The 22723-nt window shown below is 46.8% G+C and overlaps 1 protein-coding gene across 6 annotated transcripts in view; it reads right to left on the bottom strand.

Annotated features, from left to right (window-relative positions):
* Nucleotides 1–1668: 1668 nt before the first annotated feature.
* ARFRP1 (ARF related protein 1) overlaps nucleotides 1669–22723 on the bottom strand; it is a 43080-nt gene continuing 22025 nt past the window's right edge. For 3 of the 6 annotated variants that reach the window (XM_084854435.1, XM_084854438.1, XM_084854436.1), the window contains 2 exons: nucleotides 4267–4367; nucleotides 1675–3530 (listed from right to left, as the gene is read on the bottom strand). In XM_084854435.1, the coding sequence (XP_084710561.1) occupies nucleotides 3443–3530; nucleotides 4267–4367 (189 nt within the window). In that variant the 3' untranslated portion in view covers nucleotides 1675–3442. Of the gene's footprint in view, nucleotides 3531–4266; nucleotides 4368–19105; nucleotides 19191–22723 lie in introns of all 6 variants that reach the window. The other 3 variants (XR_014790773.1, XR_014790774.1, XM_084854434.1) reach the window with 3 other exon arrangements.

The raw sequence follows: 22723 nt of genomic DNA, 5'->3' as shown, positions 1-22723 counted from the left end.
AGCAAGGCCCACAGGTCCCCTGGTCAGAGTCTTTCCCGCTCTGATGAGATGTATTTTATTGCATGTCTACTTAAATTATAGTAACTATTTCTAAATTTGCATCTACATATAAATTAGCACATGACCATTTTATGTAAACCTGTCCTCTTTTTTGTGACGTGTAAGTAACCAGCCCAGTTGCCCTGATATTTTTTGAGGCATGGCTCATACACTTAGAATCAACATCTCCATTTTTGTCCTAGAAGGCCAGCTAAGCAAGGCTGAGGTTCAGCCAGGACATAAGAGCTATCATTTACACTTGCTGGCCTCTAACCCAGTTAAATTATCAGAAGCAACTGCCTGGTATCGAAGGAATGGGTGGAACTTGCAAATGTCTCTGTGATTGCTGAGTCATTATTGTAATCAAGCAACCCAAGGAAATCCTGAATTGGCCAACCCTGAGCCACTGTGGGAAAAACACTCCATTCATGAAGTACCAGTAGCTAGCTGGCTGGGGCATGCTGGGAGTTATAGACCTTTTTTCTGTCTAAACTTGCATAGGATTGTGCCCTAAAGGCAGGAACCTACCGCCACTGCAGTCTAACGCCCCTCTACCATTATGCACATGAAAGGTTCTCTCTCTCTGAACCAAGGGAAAGAGACCTCAGTACCCTAGATTCCCTTTTCATCCTCTTTGTATGGGAATGATCCCCTCCTCAACTAAGGTTTTCAAGCAGTTTTATTTTCTAGGAAGTGTGCTGAGCTGGAGTTAGTCACTCCACCTTCTACTTCCCCCACCCTTCCCTCCTCTGGAACAGGTAAATATTAGTGCTTTAGGGTGCAATCCTATGCATGTTTAGACAGAAAAAGTCCTACAACTCCCGGCATGGCTGGCTGGGGAATGCTGGGAGTTGTAGGACATCTTTCTGTCTAAACATGCATAGGATTGCATTGTTAAGGTGGCAAATGCTTCCCAAGGAATTAGTAACTGGAGTGGCCAGCAGACGATACTCTTAGGTTCAGCCGATAGCTATATGAATGAAACAATGCAGCGGGTGCACTGACTTCTTCCCCCCGCTTTTTTAAAAGGAAAGATTTGATATGCTAATGTCAAAGAGACTGTTGGTGTATTAGTAACAGCAGCAGAGACAATTCATGCTTGCATTCTCAGCCCTTGTTTGGAGGATACTAAAACAGCCCCCTCCCTTTTAACACAGGGCTTTAAGGCCACCTAGCCCAGTATTGCCGACACCGAGTGGCAGCAGCTCTCCAGGGTTTCAGGCAGTAATCTGTCCTAGCCCTACCCAGAGGTACTGGGGATCGAACCTGGGACTTTCTGCATGCAAAGCAGGTGCTCTACCACAGAGCTACAGCCCCTCGCTACTGCAGAATATTAAGGCAATGGCCAAGTTAACATCCTATATAATGAAGGAAAAGCATTATTTTTAGCCACCTGATTACTAAATGGCCATTGGTGCTCTGGGGGTGGATCAGGAACAGCTTTGGATAAACTGGATCCAAAGCCTTCATTCCCCCAGCATGCCCCTGGACTGAGCAGGGAAGTACGTTCCCCTGGGGGTGCATACTTATTTTCCCTCTCAGTGGGAGAAATATAAGAACAAAAGGAACAAACTGAAAGAAGGTGGGGGGTGGGGGGGGCGCAGCTGCCACAGATTCTCCTTCCCCTGTTGGATAGTTCTGCCAAATGTATGTTTATTTCTTTATTTAGTACATTTCTAATTTTCCCGATAATTAATGTTCTCTGGGCAGATAAAAATAAATAGTTACCAAAACTTGAAGTTTTCCATTTATGTGCCAAATACGATTATTTCATTTGGGAGAGAAGGATACATGCCACAGCACACAGACATCAACAGAAAACTTCACTCAGCAATAAATAAGTAATTTCGAGAGAAATCATCTGAGCATAAGGAAAAACTTTACCATGGAAAAAGCTGCTAACTGGAGAGAGGAAGAGATGGGTGCAAAGTCATCTATTAACTTTGATTTGTTGCGTGGACATGTTTCTTTTCTCTTCCAGCAGCAACAGCCAATTTGCAGAACATAGCCCAGCGCCAAAGATTCATGTTCTTAAAAGGCAGAAAACACATGAATGTGAACAAATACTAGAAAAGCACTTCTACAGAATGTTGCTGGAAGGCTTTGGAATGGCATAACCACATCTGCACGGGCTTTAAAAATAGGGATAATTATGTGGTCTGAATTGACTATCCAGGAAAGGTATGTTTTCAATATGTATAGCTCATTATGCTGATCTTTCACCAGTAATTTGGATCTAAACAGGCGCTTTTGCCAGGTGCTTGACAGACCCAGCTCCGCAAGAAAATGTGACCATGTTTGACAAAACAGGAGAACAGAACAGAGGCTCATTCAGCAGTGGCTTGTATGTCAGAAAGATAACCAATGATAGCTTTCTAATCCATGTACAGCAAGACCCAAAGGTTGCAAACTGCCACACTTGACCGGGATGAGTGACCTCTTCAGCCATTATGAAGGGACATTGTACAGTGACAGAAAGCTCTCCTGGAGAGAGAGTGAGGTACCTATACATTCTGCTTGTTGCATTAAAGGCAAAGTTGGACAGAGGGATATGAAACTTCATTGGACAGTCATCCCTGTACAGTCTCTCTGGATCCTGGAAATGCACAGAGCATCTCAGTTCCACCCAGTTACAGAACACTTCCCAGCTATTTTTGCCATTTAAGTGAAACAACCAGAGGTAAAAGGCCTTCTGAAGAGAGTTTCCATCCGGCACACCATTGTGGGAGTATGCATCACACTGCAGCCGTTGGCTTTTATTTCTGCTACCCCACAGATAAAAGTGACAAAGCCAACCTGGAAATAAAAGACTAGAAATCAATACTGACCCAGTATATTAACATTCGTAAGAGGAGAGGCAGGACCACTTGCACCAGCAGTCCCTCCTACACCCCCACCACAGGGTTTGTGAAAAGCCTTCTTTATTTCAAAGGAACAGCCATATCCCACTTCCAACCTTCCTTTGCCATACAAATAGACCTGGACATTGGTGTTGATACAAGTCTGATTTAGAAACAGACATCAACTGGAATGTGAGATTTCCAATACTTTAAGCACCTGTTTCCATTCAATTAACCACCCAAGAATTTTCAGGCCCACAATGCAGAAGGAGCTAGAACCCTTATGGGGCCCCGATGCCCATGCAGAGATGATGACCACCTCTCTTCGTGCTGTGGGCTTTGGAGAGATAACTAGATAAAGACTTGAGTCAGAATCCTTCTCTGTTAAGGAGTGCTCTTGCGAGACACCAAAAGAGGACAAGTCTTCAACACACGCCAGCTAAGACAGAACCAGGAGTTCTTGGGATCTCTCCTTGAGAGAGAGGAGGAGGAAGAGAGAAAGACAGAGGAGCAGGGAGTCTGTGCACGACAAGGGTGTCAGCGCTCAGTTCTTCAATGGTTCTCTACGTTATGTCCTTCTGCCTCGGGGGGCGATGAATATTCCTCACCACGCACTTCACCATCCACTCGATCCCCTCATTCACCCCTTTGCTGCGGAAACACAAAAAAACAGAAGACAGCCACCACTCATCATCATCACCATGTCCCTTCTGTCCTCGGCACTCCTTCCCCATTACCCTCCTGGTTTCTCCCCATCGGCCCCCTATCCCATTCTCTGTGCCCATTTGCAGAGCATGCATTTTGACAACACGCCAACTAACACACGTGCATAGCAGGGCACGCAGTGAAAACATCCCTTAATACAAATTTGGTATTTTTAAAATTCCAGTTTAACCATTCCTCTGTTCCTCACCAGCAGGTCCCTCCCACCTGGTGTCATAGACCAGGATGCCAACCGGCATTTGTCCCCCACTGCCGTGCCCTGCAAACTCACACAGATGATGCTTCAAACAGAGCTGCCTGGTGATCCTAAGGTTCACCTCATGAATTTAAGGCTGAGATTGAGAGTAGCTGTGGCTGCTACGCTACAGCAGCTGGCAGCCTTGAGCTGGCAGCCTCCCAGGGAAACAGCAGTTTTTGGCAAAGCTGACTTTGAGCTCTCAAATGCTAATACATGTCATCAGCAGTCCCAAGATCGGACTGTGTGATAATGAAGCAGGACTGGCATTTCCTCCCCGCTTTGTGAATGCAAGACTGGAATGTGTCTTTCTTCATACTAGTTCTCCATCATGCTCCCTCCCACCATGGTAACATCTGCCAGTGTCATCAGCCCCCTTTCCCTTGCTGCATTTCACCAGAAAGCTAACAGGCTGCCTTCTGCAGTTACCCAGTGAGGGCGGAGCAGGCTTGGGTCAGGCAGTCTCTCTTCCCGATTTTGTTGATGCAGTCGCTAAACGCAGTCTTGATGTCAGGGATCGACAGGCAGTTCTATGGGAGGAAGGGGGTAGAGGAAAGGTCAGATTTGCCCATGTACAAAACACTCCCTACCGAGCTTCCCCACGTGCATCTTTGAGAAGCGATGCAATCAGGAATCCCTTTCAACCAGGAGGGCTCTTCTTCAGATATACAAATGCACAGACAGCAGTAGGACTGACCCGCTATGTTTGAAATGCATCTCTGGAACATGTGCACAGGTGGTAGGGCTCCACGCTATTGGGAACACCGTTTCAGTGTTCGGAACTGCATACAACGTTGTCTATGGACGCTGAAGATGTGTTAATAGTCCAGATAAAGATTAGCTTGTAGCCTCACCTATGATGGCATTACTAATAGTCTTGAGGGCGGTATCTGTAAACACTGGCATTTGGTCAATGGAGATTACTCATCAGTAAGTGGGGTAACAGTCACCAAGAAAGAATAGTCCCCTTGGGATGTAATGGTATCTTCCATGCATACCTGCCGACATTTAAGGTATGTAACAGCAGGCCAGGTCATCTATACTCTCAGTCTGCATCAGTAAAAAGAAATTGCAGGTTGCTGATAAGAGAAAATCTTTTTTTTCTTTCCTTCATTCCTCTTATGGAAGTTTAGGTCATAGGTTGTACGGAGTTACATTTTTTTATGAGAATGGGTTTGTATCTAATACGAAATAGTATCTTATGTGCAACTGGTAAATTTTCTGAGCAAGATAATAAATTAATACAAACAGGCTCTACTTAAGATACGATTTTCAGTCAGTTGTTCCTGGAAGAAATTGTCATCTTAGTTTTTTTCCAAAACGTTTTAAAAGTTTTTTTTTTTTTAACGTTCTTAGATATATGTTTCAATGGGCAATATTGGGCAATCCTATCTTAAGGAGCGCCTCCAGCAGCACCAGACAGGCTGCTTAACAAGATCAGCCTTGGATGGCCTTCTCTCTGTCCCATCAGCCAGGACAGCTAGACTGGTGGGGACAAGGGAGAGGGGCTTTTCTGTGGTGGCCCCCACTCTGTGGAACTCCCTCCCTAGTCCTCCTCTTTAATGAGCTTCCATCGTGCATTAAAAACGTGGTTGTTCAGGCAGGCATTTGGGGTGGGTTAGGGTATTTTAGAAAATGTTTTTATGGTAGAATTTTATTGTTTTAAACTGTTTTATTGTATGTTGTACATCGCCCAGAGTGGCTGGATGACCAGCCAGATGGGCGATTAATAAATTTAATAATAAATAAAATAATAAATAAAATATCTTGTACTGCCACTTCGCCTCTGCTAGTTCTGTTGCGCCAGCAGGACCTGCTACTAGCAAAAAGGAACTAGCAGTTCCTGAAAGAACCCTGGAATCTAGCAGAAACACTTGTTTTTGCATTGGGTCAGGTCAGCAGAGCTCCATTCTGGAAGCTCCGCTGACCTGCCCCGTTCTAGAAACCAGCACTTTTGCTCATTTCCAGTTGTCCCACTAGTTCTTGTTGCACTAGTGGCAAGTCCCGTTGGCGCATGGGCAGCTTAGGATACTGCCCTATGTCTTTTTAGGTGTTTCTAGATTTCCCCTGAAGAAGGAACGTGGTTCCAAAAGGCATTGGGATTATGTAGACCACCTTCCAAGGAGACCTTTCCACCTGCAGCAAATGAGCTTGAACAGGAGGAAGGTAACAGCAGCTTGCACGCAAGTCAAATGACTATATGGAATGAGAAGGTGCTGAGGGGCAACACATGCTTGAGCCTTCTGCATGTCCCCAAAATGATCCAGCAAGCACTCTGTGACCCACACGCTGCAGAGGTTGCCAAAGATCTCCAGTCACAAGCTTATCTTACAAGGGGGAAGAGGGCTGAAGGAGATCTTCCCAACCTGAAACTTACTGTGATCACGGACCATCCACAGCCGTGGCACTGCCAGTATAACTACTACATTCTGAAAAGCCAATCAGACTAAAGCCTGGGAGCAAAACACAAACACAGGACTCTATTGATAGAAGAGGAGTTCTGCTCCTGAACAAAGGGGAACAAAACTCTCAACCAGCCAGTTGCAAATATTACTATGATCAAAATCAGGAAGCCATATTAATGCATTGGAACAAGAGTCACAGGAACATGGTAGTAGTTCCTGTAGACCACCACCATTATTAGGACCAACCAACGCCTCCAATGTGCTCTGCAAGCTTTAGAGGTATACAGAACTCTGTCTCAGGCTGGGGTGTTTAAAAAGATATATTTATGGGAGAGGGCTAGAGACAGACTTGGCTGCTTTAATTCTCTTGGTCCACATGCTGCTACAGACTAATTGATTCTAACCTAATTAATCTTCAAGAGCCTGCTCCATTACCATCCTAAGAATGAAACCAACTCCATGTCCTCTCCTGAAAATTTATGTTTTTCTTTTAGTTTTCTAAAAGACCGCCAGCAGACCACCAATCCCTGCAGGACCAGGCCCCCAGGAACTGAGCCAGCTGTGCTGACTGCTTCCACCTGCCCCTTCCTTGAGGGGCTATATAAGCTGGCTAGCTGAGGTGGCCTAGGAGAGCCAGGGCCTGCAGGAGAAGCTACCACCACCCAGGGAAGAGGGCATGCCTGCCACCAATTCCTGACTGGCAGTATTTTTAAAGGGGATTAAAAAAAAAAATTAATTGTTGGTGGGGGGTGGGTTTTTGGGGGGGAGGAATTCTGTTGTGTTTTTAGAGGTGGGTAGCCTGCCTGATACGTGGGGGCGAGGGGACATGCGTCCACCTGATGAAGGCAGTGGGGAGAGTGCTGGGGGCCACACTATACCAAGGCTGAAGGCAGGTGCTGGCGGAGTGCTAGGGGCAGGCCATGCCAGGTAAGGGGAACAAGGGAGAGATGTGTAATATCTGTCCCCTGTTCTGGGCCTATCCAGAGCCAAAGGATGGCTCGGGGAGGTGTGACTCCATCTTCTGGCCTTCGTTTGCTGCTCTGCAATGCCAGGTCTGTTACCCAGAAAACATTCCTCATCCATGACATGATCCGGGATGAGGGTGCAGACCTGGCATGTATTACGAGACCTGGCTGGCTGAGGCCGCTGCTCCAACTCTTGCAGCCATGTGTCCAGCTGGATTTTCGTATGCACAGCAGCCAAGCGCTGCGGATCGGGGAGGGGGAGTGGCTGTTATCTACTGAGAGTCCTTGGTTTTCACCAGACCCCCTCTCCGGGAGACCAAGGTTGCTGAGTGCATGTACTAGAGGTTGGGCCCGAAGGGCAGTCTGGGGATTCTGCTCATGTACTGTCCACCCTGCTGCACAACTGACTCCCTGCCTGAGGTGCTTGAGGTGGTCTCTGATGCACGTGTACAGTCCCCTAACGTATTGGTGTTGGGGGACTTCAATGTACATTCAGAGGCTGTTCTCACAGGGGCACCTTGGGACTTCATGGAGACCATGGCTTCCTGGGAGCTGCACCCTATTCCAACTGGGCCCACCCATATAGCTGGTCATGTGCTAGACCTTGTGTTTGTTTCTGGAGAAGCAGGGAGTGATCTGGAAGTCGGGGGTATATCCATCACCCCCTTGTCATGGTCAGATCACTATCTGGTGACGTTGGACTTCTTGGTTCCAAAACCCCTCTGCAGGGGTGGAGGACCCATTAAAATGGTCCGCCCCAGGCATCTTATGGATCCAAATGGATTCCTGAACACACTTGGGGATTCTCTGGAGCATGCCAACGGCCACTCGGTCGAGACCCTGGTGGGTGGGTGGAATGCTGCAATCACTGGGGCATTAGATCGGGTGGCTCCAAAACGCCCTCTCCCCCTGAACAGGGCTTGGACTGCACCATGGTTCAGTTACAAGGTCTGAAACAGGAGGTGAGATGGCTACCGCGCCAGTGGCAGAAGTCTCGCTCCAAAGACGATCAGACACGGGCTAGAGCTGTATCTTCAGCCTATCACGTGGCAGTGAAGGCAGCAAAAAAGGAATATTATGCTGCCTCTATCGTGTCTGCAGAGTGCTGTCCCAGGAGGCTGTTCCAAGTGGTCCGGAGCCTGGTCGGTCCAGTGGCTCTGGAACCGCTGGAGCATTCTAAGGCCTCCTGTGAGGCCTTGGCAAGGCACTTTGCAGATAAAATTGATTGGATTAGGAGTGTTATTCTGTGTGCTGTGGATACAGTTAGTGAGCAAGAGGTGGTCTGTGGCAAACCGGTTTTGTGGGATCAGTTCCAGCTTCTTCCTTCTGATGAAGTGGACAAGGTGCTTTCATCTGTAAGGCTGACCACCTGCTTACTTGATCCTTGCCCATCTTGGTTCATTATGGGCTGCAGAGAGAGACTGGGTGAGGGGAGAGAGTGATGCCATCAGCCCTCAAGGAGGCAGTGATAAGATGACTCTTAAAGAAGCCCTCCTTGGATCCTCAAGTTCTGAACAACTTTCGCCCAGTCTAGAATCTGCCATTTTTGGGCAAGGTGATTGAGCGGGTGGTGGCGATGGCAGTTGAAGGCACACTTGGAAGAAGCCGATTATCTAGACCCATTTCAGTCGGGCTTCAGGCCTGGGTATGGGACAGAAATGGCCTTGGTCGCTTTGGTGGATGATATGAGGAGGGCTCTGGATAGGGGCAAATGCTCCTTCCTTGTTCTCCTCGACCTCTCAGCGGCTTTTGATACCATTGACCATGGCATCCTCCTGGACCGCCTGGAGGGGTTGGAAATTGGAAACACCATATTGCGGTGGTTCTGGTCCTTCCTCTCTGGCAGGTATCAGAGGGTAGCACTGGGAGAGGTGGTTTCGGACCTGTGGCTGCTCACTTGTGGGGTGCCACAGGGTTCCCTCCTCTCCCCGATGCTATTTAACATCTATGTGAAGCCGCTGGGGGCTATCATCAGGAGGTTTGGGTGCGGTGTCATCAATATGTGGATGACACGCAGGTCTACCTCTCGTTCAAATCTTCACCAAGGTTAGCCGTAGAATCCCTGTCCAAATGTCTGGAGACAGTGAGTGGCTGGATGGGGAGGAATAAGCTGAAGCTGAACCCTGACAAGACCGAGGTACTTTTGATGGGAGACAAGAGGAGGTTGGGGGATGTTGACCTGGTGTCGAATGGGGTACGGTTACCCTTGAAAGACCAGGTCCACAGCCTGGGGGTCATTTTGGACTCCCAGCTATCCATGGAGGCTCAAGGTGTCAGCTGTGAGCCGGACAGCGCTGTACCAACTCCATCTGATACAGCAGCTGCGCCCCTACCTTCCCGACCATCTGCTCCCATTGGTAGTACATGCCCTGGTCTCCTCTTGTTTAGTCTACTGTAATGCGCTCTACGTGGGGTTACTCTTGAAGATGGTTTGGAAGCTGCAGCTGGTACAGAACGCGGCAGCTCGCCTGGTTAAAGGCAGCTGCCGGCGAGATCACATCACTCTAGTGCCGAAGGAGTTGCATTGGTTACCAGTTGTTTTCCGGGCCAAATTTAAGGTGTTGGTTTTGACCTTTAAAACCCTATACGGTTCCGGCCCAGCCTATCTTAAGGAGTGCCTCCAGCAACACCAGACAGGCCGCTTAACAAGATCAGCCTTGGATGGCCTTCTCTCTGTCCCATCAGCCAGAACAGCTAGACTGGTGAGGATGAGGGAGAGGGCCTTTTCTGTGGTGGCCCCCACTCTGTGGAACTCCCTCCCTAGGGAACTCCTCCATGCCCTCTTTAATGAGCTTCCGCCGCACATTAAAAACGTGGTTGTTCAGACAGGCATTTGGGGTGGGTTAGGGTAATTTTAGAAATATGATGTTTTTACTGTAGAATTTTATTGTTTTAAACTGTTCTATTATACACTCTGTACATAACCCAGAGTGGCTGGTTGACCAGCCAGATGGGCAATTAATAAAATGAATGAATGAATGAATGTCTGGTTTACTATCTCATGGATTCCCACAAAGTGTTGGCCAACTAAAAGAAACACAGAGATATGGAAACTGACGTTTAGGGACAAATTCCAAGCTGTACTGTGCACGTCTGTGTTAAGCCATGTCATAGCTGGTGGTATTTCTGAACTGTATCTGACAACAGTTTTTGAAAACTGGTGAGTTCCAAGAAACATGAACAGCAGGAAGCTAGAGTTCCCCAGTGTAATCATTTACAGAAGACACTTGCCCTGAAGGATTTCTGGTATGCCAGAAGGAAGTGGATGCCACCCACCTTCTCGGCTGCAGTTGCAGTGCACAGGCAGTCAAGTTTCGAATAGATCCCGTTACGATGACACGTAATATGACTTTAAAAAACTTTCAGTGAGCTTCAGGTCTCCATGGAAGAAGCACTGTTTGGTACAGGAGAGATATTTGCCTGCCATTTTGATGGCATTTACCATGTATGAAGTGCTTTACTATTCTGTCATGTAGTCTCACAACAACTCTGCAGTGTCACTTAGGCCAAGAAGATGTAACATAGGCCTAGAGTACCTACGCAGGGCTTTAAACTGGGCTCCCCCAGCCTAGCCTCTCCACTGCAGCACATCAGCTTCGCATCAATGTGGAAGACAAATGTCACATGCCAAGGCCAACAGCCTGGCCCTCAATTTTATTATTACTGTTTATTTCAATGGCTTGAGGGCCTCCAAAGCTGTGGACAACATACTATAATGAATAATTCCAAATCATCATATCAAAGAGAAACAAGGCAAGAGCAGCAAAATGGCAGCATTAGATCAGCCACAGATCCTCAGTTGTCATAAAAAGCAGGAAGAATAAGACTAGCCTTTAGCATCTGCTAAAAGGAAGGGAGGGAAGGGGCCAAATGTACTTCCGAAGGAAAGGTACTTCAGAGCCTGGATGCCAGTGCAGAGAAGGCCCTGTCTGGAATATTCTCCAATCTGACCCCAGACCAAGGCAGCATGCAGAGCAGAGCAGATGGATAGAATCAAATGGAAGCAAGTAGTCTTTCCACTACCCTGGACCCAGCCTGTTTAGGGCTTTAAAGGTGGTAACTAAGGGTATGCTCTGAGGGTAAATAACACAGCAAACATGCTGGAGCTAAGCAGGCCTGGCTCTGCCAGTGCCTAGATGGGAGATCACCTGGGAAATCTACATAAACTGCCTTGAGTTTAATCATGGGAGAAAAGTGGGATATAAATGTACTAAACAAACAAAGGACTTTGAACTGGTGTCAGAAATAAGTAAGTTTCACAAGCTCCTTGTCCTGTGGCTACTATCCCGCTGACAGTCTAACAGCCACCTAATACCGATGTCCATATCCTATGCTTGTTCTATTTCCCTCTTTCCTTCTCCAGCCAATTCTTTGGAGCAATGTTCTGCTTCAAGAAAATAAGCTACACAACTGAGAAAGATGCAAATGGAGTATGGACATTTACACATTATTACAATATCTATGGCCCGCTTTTCCATGCTCAAAAAAAGACCCTCTCCAAACACACCACAAGAATGTAGGAGTCTTGCTGGATCAAGACGAAAGATCCACCTAGTCCAGCATCCTGTTTCCCAAAGTGCCCAATGAGGTGCCTCTGGGGTGCCCACAAACAGGGCCCAAAGGCAAAAGCCCTCCCCAGGTATTGCTCCCCAGCAAATAGTGTTCCATTTTTATCTCTTTGTTTATTTTGGCATTTATAGGTGGCCCAATAACATAGGTTCTCAGGGCAGCTCACAGAGTAAAGGCTACAGTCATAAAACAGCCTCGTACAGTAAGATGCCATGTGTCATGCACTATTACTCCTGCCTCTGAACATGGAGGGTCCGTTTAGTTAGAATGACTAATAGCTATTGACAGGCCTCTCCTCTTCCATTAATTGTCTAATTCTCTTTTAAAGCCACCTAAATCTGTGGCCATCTGGAACAATGCTAGAACCATATTGTTTTCCTTAAGAGACAACTTAAGGAACAGAGAGAGGGAGAGAACCAGGCAGATCTCCCAAGGCTACCACCAAGGTGGCCCTATCCTGCATACCAAACAAGCTATGTCTCTGATGTAGAATGCAGAGCAGGACCTCCTCTGATACCTAGCATATGTGGGAAGGTTCATATTGGCAGAGGCAGTCCTTTAGATACACTGTTTAGGGTCCCCAGCCTTTTGGGTCAGTGGGCACGCTTGGAATGTTGAGACAGTCATGGGGCTCTCTCAGACAATGGCTGCCATGGGAGGGGTGGGGACTTCCCCATTTATGAAACAGTTGCCAAGGAGGGCATGGCTGGTCACAAAACACCCACTTCCCAGAAGGCAAACTGGTGAGATTAAAAGTAATTTGCCCAAACACCTAGCTACAAGACAGAGTTGGGCTCTGAGCTCCAAAATGCACAACCACTCTTTCGAATCCACATTTTTTTCTGCTCCAGCACACATTTCACAGCAGGCAAACTGTTGCGCCTCAGTGACCAGTAACATACCCAAGAAACTTGAGTACAAGGCGGAGATGGGGTCTAAGACTCAAATGCCAAATCACATATTTGCCCCCACAACGCACAACTAAAACACTAATTTCACAGAAAGCAAACTCAGAGAAACATACACACACAGGCAAAACGCCCACCAGCATCCCTACCACTTCCAGCAGGCCTTTACCCGTTTTTTCTGACCGACAGGGCATGCTTCAAAGCAGAGTGATGGCTGCAGCAGCCTACCATTTTTATTTTCTACAAATGCCTCTGGGAAGCATGTGAGGCCCAAAGGCACTCTTGGAAATAAAAATGGCGCTGGAGGCTGGCACCTTCGCTTTGCAGCATGACGGCCTCTCAGTTAAAAGCATTAATTCTTTTAAATCTTAAAAAATAAAAATCAGGAGGGGCAGGGAGCCTGGCAGGCAGGCAGAGGGAGAGATGTCCATGGGCACCTGGGTGCCAATAGGCACCACACTGGAGACTCCAGGTTTAGGACTTTAAAAAGGGCCAAACCAGTAGCTGGAATGCCAGTGGAGACAGTACTGCTGTCATATATGATCAAACAACTCAGACTGCTGACTCTGTCTCATGGATCTAATTTTACAGCTGCTGTCTTTGATTGCAGGGGGGGGGGGTTAGGCACAGGATGCCTAAAACCCAGTTTATATCCTTCCTTCCCATGTATATCTCATGTCAACAAAAAAAGAAAAATGTAAACTGGCTCAACATTGGTTAGCTAAGGAACAGCATGCCATACGAAAACAAGCATATACAGTCACAATGCCCCTGCAGAAGAATCTGTATATTATTTATGAGTGATGTCACACAGATCCTGGGAAATACCATTTTCAGCAGGAGCAGACACCAATACATCTTTTCTCAGTAACATGTCAATTTCCATGATCCATCAACTAACGGTGCAATCCTACGAGTTTTTAGACAGAAACTTGACCTACAATTCCCAGCATGGCTGAGGCATTCTGGAAGCTGTAGGACTGTTTAAGCAATACATAGGATTGTGCCCTAAGATAATTGAAGTTCCCTCCTACAGCATTCTCGTACTTAATCACAAAGGAAGCTGGAAGTGGGAATGGAAGGGGAGGGGAGGAAAACTTGTTCATGGGATTGCTCCCTTAAGGAAGATGAATTAAGGTCAGCGCTTGATCAGTCAAAAATAGATTGGTCAACTAAGAGGTCAAATATTGGTCAAGAATTTTTAAAGCATTACACTTTATTAGAATAGCAACAAAAGAATCATCAGCAAGTTTGAAACTTTTGCTAATTAGAAAAAATGCTTTTGTGAAACATGGAAATGAACAATTTTGGTAACAATAATAATTGTAATGCATTATAACAATGTTTCAATAAATGAGTAATTATTTATAAAAACCTTAACAGATTTTGTTGACTCTTATCCTAGAAAATCTGGGTCAGCCTACACACAAATGTTTAAAAAGAAAACAACCATTAAGTCATAGAGTTGGAAGGAAGGTGAAGGTCACCTAGTCCCCGGCACAGTGCAGGCTCTGCTAAGGCAGGATGCATCTATGGCTCTGGCAGATGGCCACCCAGCCTCTGCTTAAAACTCCCCAGCAAAGAAAGAGTCCACCACTTCTTGAGACAGACTATTCCACTGACAGCTCTTACAATTAGATTCTCCAAAATTGGCTTCCTCACCGTTACTGCCCCTTGGTTCTAGTCCTGCTTCTGGAGCAACAGAAAACAAGTTGGCTCCGTCTTCTGGATGACACCCCTACAAATATTTGAAGACAGCTATCACGTCTCCTCTTAATCTTCTCTTCTTCAGGCTTAATATACTCTACTCAACTCTTTAAATTGTTCCTCTCCAGACTCCTTCTCATCACTGTGGCCACTCTCCTCTGGATACTCCAGTTGGTCAACGTGCTTCTTAAAATTTGTCACCCAGAACTGGACACAGTATTCCAAATGCAGTCTACCCAATGCAGAATAGAGCGGAACTATTGCTTTCTGTGATCTGGCCACTATGCCTGTGTTAATGCTGCCAAAACTTGCATTCATTTTTTTTTTTAAACAACCACACTGGCACTGCTCGCTCACAGTGTGGAACGGCCCCACATTCCGCGCTTAACAGAGGAGCGCAGAGTGGCAAAAATGGGGCGTTCCTGGGGGCTCAGGGCGGGGAAGTCAGAAATGCCAGTACGACACATCCTACGTGTCGTCCAGCTGCCACTTCCCACGCTCCCATGGCAAGACAGCTGGAATTGGCTGTGCAGCTGTAAAGGCAGGGCAGCTGAAGCACGGAGGGGATGATCCCCTCCACGCTTCTCCTGCCCTGCATTGGATAGGCGGTCGCCTCTGAGTTCGGAGGTGGCTGCCTACCCCAGTAGGGTTGCACCCTTAGACCCTTTTCACACACTGTCAAGCCACCCCATACTCATGCCTTTGGTTCTTTGTACTTAAATACAGGGCTATACATGTACTGAATTCATCATCTTGGTTTCTGCCCACAGTACCAGTCTGCCAAGATCATTTTGCTGATGACATGCAGCTAGGATTCTGTCTTCTATGGCATAAGCTATCCCTTCCAGCTTCATGTTATCTGCAAATCTGATAAGCATCCCTTCCATGCCCTCATCCAAGTGATGTTGAAGAGCACAGGGTCCAGGACAAAGCCCTGCGGCACTGCACTCAAGACCTCCCTCCAGACTGACACAGAACCACTGAGTACTCTTTGGATACAGTTGCTCAACCAGCTGTGGATCCACCCAACCGTTATATTGTCCAGTCCACATTTTGCTATCTTATCAACAAGAATATCATGGAAAACTCTGCCAAATGCTCTGTGGAAATCAAGATATACTAGATAATTGGAACGTCATGGATATACCAGACTAGTTAACTCTCTCTCTCTATATATAAAAGAATGTATGGTCTGTCTGGTATGACTTATTCTTGATAAGCCCACACTGGTTCCTAGTAATGCACTGTTTTCTAGCTGCTCATAGACTGCTCGCTCAATGATTTGATCAACTGAAGTGAAATACTGGCCAGGTTTTGTCCTATATCGACCCCAGGTTGATTGGTCTATAGTTTCTGAATCTGTCTTTCCCCTTTTCTTCAAAATAGCGGTATTTCCACATCTCCAGTCTTTGGGCACCTCACTTGTTCTCCATCAACTGTCAAAAATTAGACTCAGCAGTTCTGAACTAACATCTACAAGCCCCTTCAGCACCCTTGGGTGCAATTCATCGGGCCTTGGGAACGTGATCTCGTTTGAAGTAGATGGGTGTTCTCTAACCATCTCCTTACCTGTCCTGGGCTGCAAATTCTTCTGTGTTATTTGTTCTACTTTTCCCAAGTCGAACACGGTTCCCATTGTGGGAGAAGACCAAGGCAAAATAGGAGCTGAGTAGTTCTGTCTGTCACTTGTTAATCCTTCACCATCTTCCCCAAGTGGCAGACCTACACTTCCTTGGTCTTTGCCTTGCTCCAAACATAGCCAAAGAAGCCCTTTTTAGCACCCCTCAGTTCATTCTGGGCTTTAGACTTCCTAACACTATCATTAGGTGTTAGGTTCAGGCTATTCTATTCTATTGTACTCATCCTTGGTCATATGGCCCTCTTTCTATCATCTATACATGTCCTTTTAGAGTCTCAGCTCAGAGAGTTCCCTGTGCAGAAATGCTTCTTTCGATGCTCCCATTTGTCCTTCTCATTGGAATAATTTTGATTGTTCCTGCAGTATTCCAGTTGTCAGAATATCCTATCCTTCTCAAACTCTTTTCACCTTCAGTATTTGTAGCCATGGGATCTTACCCAATTTTTCTTGAAGCTCTTTCCTAAAGTCTAGGGTACATACCTGATATGCTCAGTTTTCGCATCCCTAACACAAATTCCAAGATGATACAGTAACTGAAGTTCATTCCATTTGTTTCCATAATGTGTGTTTGTATACAGATATTGGAGGCTATGGGTGTTGCACCCTCCTGGTTTGCCTGCAGTATTTGCATGCAAATTACCAGGCACCACCTCCCCAGTCCTTCTTCATCCATTGTCACACATGATCTTGTCCCCAATGTACTTGGTACTTAGGTCTGGGCTTCAAGCCTGCCTCCCCCACCGGATTTAATTAAAGCCCTTTTGCTCAGGCAGGGCTCCTGCCAAACACCATCTTCCCGGTCCTCATGAAGCGCACCCCATCTCCTGCCAGAACTCCTTCGTCCTGGTAGCATAGGTCATAATCCAAGAAACCAAACTTCCCAACAGTATGTGGGTAGCTAGCTGCTCACTTCCAGTATCCTACTTGTCCTATCAACACCCTGTTCTTTGACAGGAAGGAGTGATGGCAATACTACTGGTGCCCCCGGTTCCTTCCATTTTCTACCCAGATCATCATAGTCCTTAGGGAACCATTCAAATTTTTTTCAGGTAGTATCATTTGTTCCCACATAGACCTGAAGTAGATAGCAGTCAGTGGGTTCCATGAGTCTCTGCAACCTCCCCATCACACCTTGAATACATGCTCCAGAAAGGCAACACATTGCCTGAGATGACATGTCAGGTCTGCACATGGCTGCCACAGACCCCCTCAGGAGGGAGTCCCCCCCCCCCCCGGGCTAAACGCTGGATTCCTCTCATCCCTTAAGTGCCTTTCTTAAAGCTCCATGGGGCATGGGGTGAGGTTTCTTCTCCAGCTGGCCTAGGGTCACCCTCCACGGAAAAGAGCCTGGCATCAGCTGTGCAGCTCCAATGGCACAGAACATCTCCTGAGTTTCCTGGTCCTGCGTGCGATGTTCTTCTATGCACCTTCTTCTTGCCCTTTGTTTTCTACCCCCCTCCCAAATCTCCTTCTTCTGGGGCCCTTTCAAGAAGGCATCTTGCCTAAAAAAACCTGTCATTTTCCTCAAGCCTCTTCACCTTCCCTTCCAGCAGAACTACTAGCTTGCACTCACTGCAGGTGTAGTTTATACTATCCTCAGGCAGGAAGACAAACATGGCACATACCCTGCAGCTCGCTGCAATCGCTCCCTTGGTGGCTACGGTGCAAGGATCTCTAAATCAGGGGGGGTAACTTGTGATCCTCCAGATGCTTTGGTCTACAACTCATAGCATCCCTCGCCAGCATAGCCACTTCTGCTCTTGCTAACAAGTGCCACCATCATGAAATTATAAGAAGGTAAGCTGCAACAGACATGGTGGCATCCTTGGCTTCATGGAATATCTGACTGGTCAACTGAGAGAAGCAGATGAGTTCCAAGACCAGAGAAGGAGTGGGTCCAGAAGTGGTTTCAGGATTTAAAAAAAAATGTATTTCCAGAGTGAATCTCCCCAGACCAAGAGAAACATTGATCAAGTCTTTCATGGTGTAAACTGAGGCTGGATCTACACACACAGCACAACCGGGGTAGAATGATCCTAGGAAAATACGGTCAAATGGATTGTATCACTTGAGGGAGGCAGGAAATATCATTTCTGAATACTCTCCTATGCAAAAGCAAAAAACCCAGCCCTCCTCCCTCAAGTAGAATACCAGCAGAGCTCACTAGCCCTCTTTCTCCTTGCTCTGCTAGTTCTCTTCTGGCAAGACACCTTTTACATGGGGGAGCATTCAAAATGAGATCCCAACCTCCAGGCTGAAGTAGTACAGTCCACTCTACCACCTCAGGACTTTACCACCTCATTTTGTTACATTGTACTCTAGGACCCAGCAATGGCTAATTTGTACTGGGGGCCTGAATTGCCTCTAGCCACGAGCCTGTGAACTGAAGCCCACCACTGACTGCAGCAGCTTGGCCTGGGAATTTCTCCCTCCTCCTCAGCTAAATGATCTGCCAGGTACTCCTGTTAGGAAATGAGAGGTCACCCTAAAGTCCTCTGCATGATTTCATTTGCTGGTGGGAAGGAGGCACCATAAAAACACAAGAAGAGCCCTGCTGGGTCAGAGCAAGGGTCCATGTAGTCCAGCATTCTGTTCACACAGTGGCCAACCTGTGTGAAGACAGAATATCACATCCCCACTTGAGGCCTTTGCACCTCCTATTCCACAGACACTGAATTTCATCCCTCTATCAAATGCAACTAGACACCTTTTTTGGCAACTCTAGCTTGCTTTTGGGACAGAAATTCAGATTGTGCTGTGTGTAGAACGGAATCCCTGATCAAGCTCTAAAGAATTCAGAATGGTGGCCAAGATTTCTTTAACGTTCTACGTATTCCAGACTATGCAAAGCGCCTTGTTTGGGCAACACCCTTTGTACAGCTGTCAGAGTTGAACTACAGCATTTACAGGCAAGGCATGATGCAGGGCATAGGACCAAAACAGAGGATGCAACTTTTGGCACCAGAAGTGTAGTGTTTCATATGTACGTCAGTAATCCAATTCCCCCTTTAAAGCAAATTTCAAGAAGCTATCCATGTTAGTCTGTTGCAACAAAAAGCAAATGGTCTCACAAACCTTTGAAACAGGGGTGCAAAAAGTACAACTCGTGGGCCACAGGCAGCCCCCATAGCTTTGTCTGGCAGCCCCCAACAACCAGCATCTGCCGCAAAAAAGTGGGGGGTGGGGAAGGAAAAAATGCTTTAAGAACAGACTCTATGGTTTCTGCCATGGAAGCCTCATTCTAAGAGTGTCCCTGAAGTGTCCTAGGAAGCAGCACTTGAAAGTTCCTGCCAGCTTCCTAGGATGCTCTCAGGACATTCTAGGAACAAGGTTTCTATGGCAGGAACCTTATTTATTTATTTATTTATTTCTATACTGCCCAATAGCCGAAGCTCTCTGGGCGGTTCACAAAAATTAAAACCAAAGGGCACACAATAAAACACTACAAAATATATAGAACATTAAAACCACAGTAAACAATACAACCAGAATAAAACCAGAATAAAACCTAGCAGCAGTGCAGGGATTTAAAATGCAGATTTAAATCAGCGAAGCTAAAAGTCTGAAGAGCTAAAATGCTAAAATGCCTGGGAAAATAAAAAAGTCTTCACCTGGCGCCGGAAAGAATACAATGTAGGTGCCAGGTGAACCTCACTACGGAGCTCATTTCACAGCCGGGGTGCCACAGCAGAAAAAGCCCTCCTCCTAGTAGCCACCCACCTCACTTCCTTTGGCAGGGGCTCACGGAGAAGGGCCTCTGAAGATATCTTAAGGTCTGGGCAGGCATATATGGGAGGAGGCGATCCTTCAGATAGCCTGGCCCCAAGCCGTTAAGGGCTTTGAATGTTAATACCAGCACTTTGAATCGGGTCTGGAAATGGACCGGCAGCCAGTGCAGCTGGAAAAGTATTGGCGTAATATGAGCTCATTGGCCAGTCCCTGTTAACAGTCTTGCTGCCCTATTTTGGACCAGCTGAAGTTTCCGGACCGTTTTCAAAGGCAGCCCCACGTATAAGGCATTGCAGTAATCCAGATGAGAAGTTCTCACAGCATGGATAACTGTAGCTAGGCTATCTCTGTATAGACTTCTGTATAGACCATAGACCTCATTCCTAGAGCATTTTCTCTTTTGTTAGTCAGGTTGAGGTGACTGGGGAGGGAGCTTCAATGCCTTGATGCTGTGACATGGAACAGATGCTGTTGCTGCAAGACCAAGATCTGCCACTGCTGGTGAGCACATGCGGTGAGGTCAGGGTCTACGTGTACACACGTGGACGGCCCCCGCCATGCCAGCAGACAATCAGTGCAGCCCTTGGGGCCAAAAAGGTTGTGAATTCTGCTTTAAAGATTAACAGATTTATTTTCCAGCTAAAATCCAAAATACTAGTTTCTTGCAACAGCACTGACCTTTTAGAAGCTCAGAAAAAAATGTTATCTTCTTGCAGAAACATGGACTCATCAAGTAGGAGAGTTCCATTCATTAAAGCTGCTGGATAACCTTTGAACTAAGAAAAGAAGAGAGCTTCCCATCTCCAGCTTTGGCAATAGATGCGTATCATCCTGGTATCAGTATAATACCTTCATTATGCCAACTCAAGGGTCACAGAAATGTGCAACCTTTGACATCATCAGGCAAGAAAGTAGTGGGGAGGAGACTGACTTGATGTTAAAAGTCGCTTTCTGCACAGTCAGAGTCTTAAGATGAAATGGGGAGGAGGCTTTGCAGACACTTGATATGGGCTCTTCCAGGTAATGTGATAGACTCAGGTTTCACCTGGAACTGCCCCTAGGAACTCCAGGAACAAGAAAGAAGCAACCAACGGTTCATCCGCCATTTCTGAAAATATTAAATTTAGCTGTTGCTTAGAACAGTCTCCTATCCTGGGTGAAACATATGGTTCCTTGCTCAGTGGACTGAAATGCTCCCTTAAAATACTCTGCCCTTTCACCCTTGCTGCCCTGTATGTTTGAAATTGCTTCTCAGAACACCTGCGCAATGCCACCTCTTACTCATCTTTTCCAGGAGGCCTTTGGCAAGGGCCCTAAACCTCATGCCCTACTGTACCTAAGTCTAGAGAAGTATAACTGAAATAACACACATCCTCCCCATTTTCCCTGGCCTTCCCTTCCCTCACCTTCCTTAGTTGTTCTCCCACTCGGAATAGAATTTTAGATTGTAAGTTCCTGCAGAACATCTAACACTGAAGTCTTGGTACATGGAGCTGTAGCAAATAACCACAGCAGAAAAAGTGACACATCAACTGAAATTAGCTAAAGGCTAAATCCCTGATTTTTTATAAAATATGGCATGATTTTATTGTAGATACAAATCAGGGATATACACAGCAATACTTGTCAAAGCCTTTTCTTAGATCATGGAAAAGAGACTAAATATAATTTGTTATTATGAAGAACCGTAATGAAAACCTGCAAACATCCAGTGGATTCCACCTACATTTTTGTCTGTTAAGTAAAGGGGGAAAATCATTAAGGGTGCAATCCTATGGTCCTGGGAGAGTGTTGGAAGGACCACAGGGTTTTTTGGGAGTCCCCCACCTGAGGGACTGTAGACACGGCTGAGTTTGGGGGGGGGGTACTTCAAAATCCGATCCCCCCCCAATCCCTCTACTGCCCCCTTGGAGCCACCATGGAAAGAACCACAGCAGCTTCTTCCTAAGCTCACAACTGCAACTTTGAGGAGGTGAAAGGGGGCGTTCCAGTGGGTGGGGAGGGGAGAGGAGAGGCTGGGACATGCAGTATGCTGTGACCAATCCAGCCCTGTCCCTGGCAGCATGACCTCTCTAGATGGGCTCAGAAGCCTAACTAGAGAAAAAAGCAACAATGAGGATTGAGCGGCAGAGCATAGGATATTCAGAGAGCTCCTTCAGAAAGCACAGAGTTGCTTTCTCGATGAACTACCTCCTGTCAATAACTAGATGGAGGGAGCAATCCTGTGGGGATTGGCGGTTGCCTCCGACCCCAGGGGCGACCGCCTATCCAGTGCAGGGCGGGAGGAGTGGTGAGGAGCAGATCTCCTCCTTGCTTCCTCCGCCCTGCTTTCACAGCTAGACAACCGATTTCAGCTGTCTAGCTGCGGGACCTCGGAGAGTGGGAAGCGGCGGCCAGACAACACATAGGATGTGTCGTACCAGCATTTCCAACCTTCCTGCCCCGGCCCACCCCTGGGAATGCCCTGTTTTCACGGCTCCGTGCTGCTCTTACAAGCGCGGAGCACAGGGCTGATCCGCGCTAACTACGAGGCAGTGCAGGAGGGGGTGGGGGTCAGTTCTCCAGGAACCAACCTATCCTAGTCTAGTCACTGACTAGCGGCCACAGGATTGCACCCTTAATGTGCTTATTTGTCTTTGGAAAACTAATTTTAAAAATGAATAGCCCCAATCCCTGTAAGCTCCTCAGAGCTCACAGTTGTCTTCTACTTTGTAAAAGCACCATGCAGAATGATGGCGCTACATAAACAACGAAATGCAAGATGTACAGTCTGTGACATCTTTATGCAAAAAGCATTAAACTCTTTCTTTTAACGGTTAGTTGGCCCCACTACTTACACAATTTATCTATACGTGTATGTAAATACATGTGTGCGCGCGCATACAACAACCAAGGTTAATGTTTCGTGCATACTAGAAAGCGGGCTCTAGTCTGCAAAAACTCATGCCACAAGAAACCACTGTA

Source organism: Heloderma suspectum, chromosome 4 (assembly GCF_057233095.1).
Source record: "Heloderma suspectum isolate Gila_16-S chromosome 4, 16-S_ref, whole genome shotgun sequence".
NCBI lineage: Eukaryota > Metazoa > Chordata > Lepidosauria > Squamata > Helodermatidae > Heloderma > Heloderma suspectum.
The sequence above is the reverse complement of the archived record's forward strand: the minus strand, read 5'-3'. Positions and strand labels throughout refer to the sequence as shown.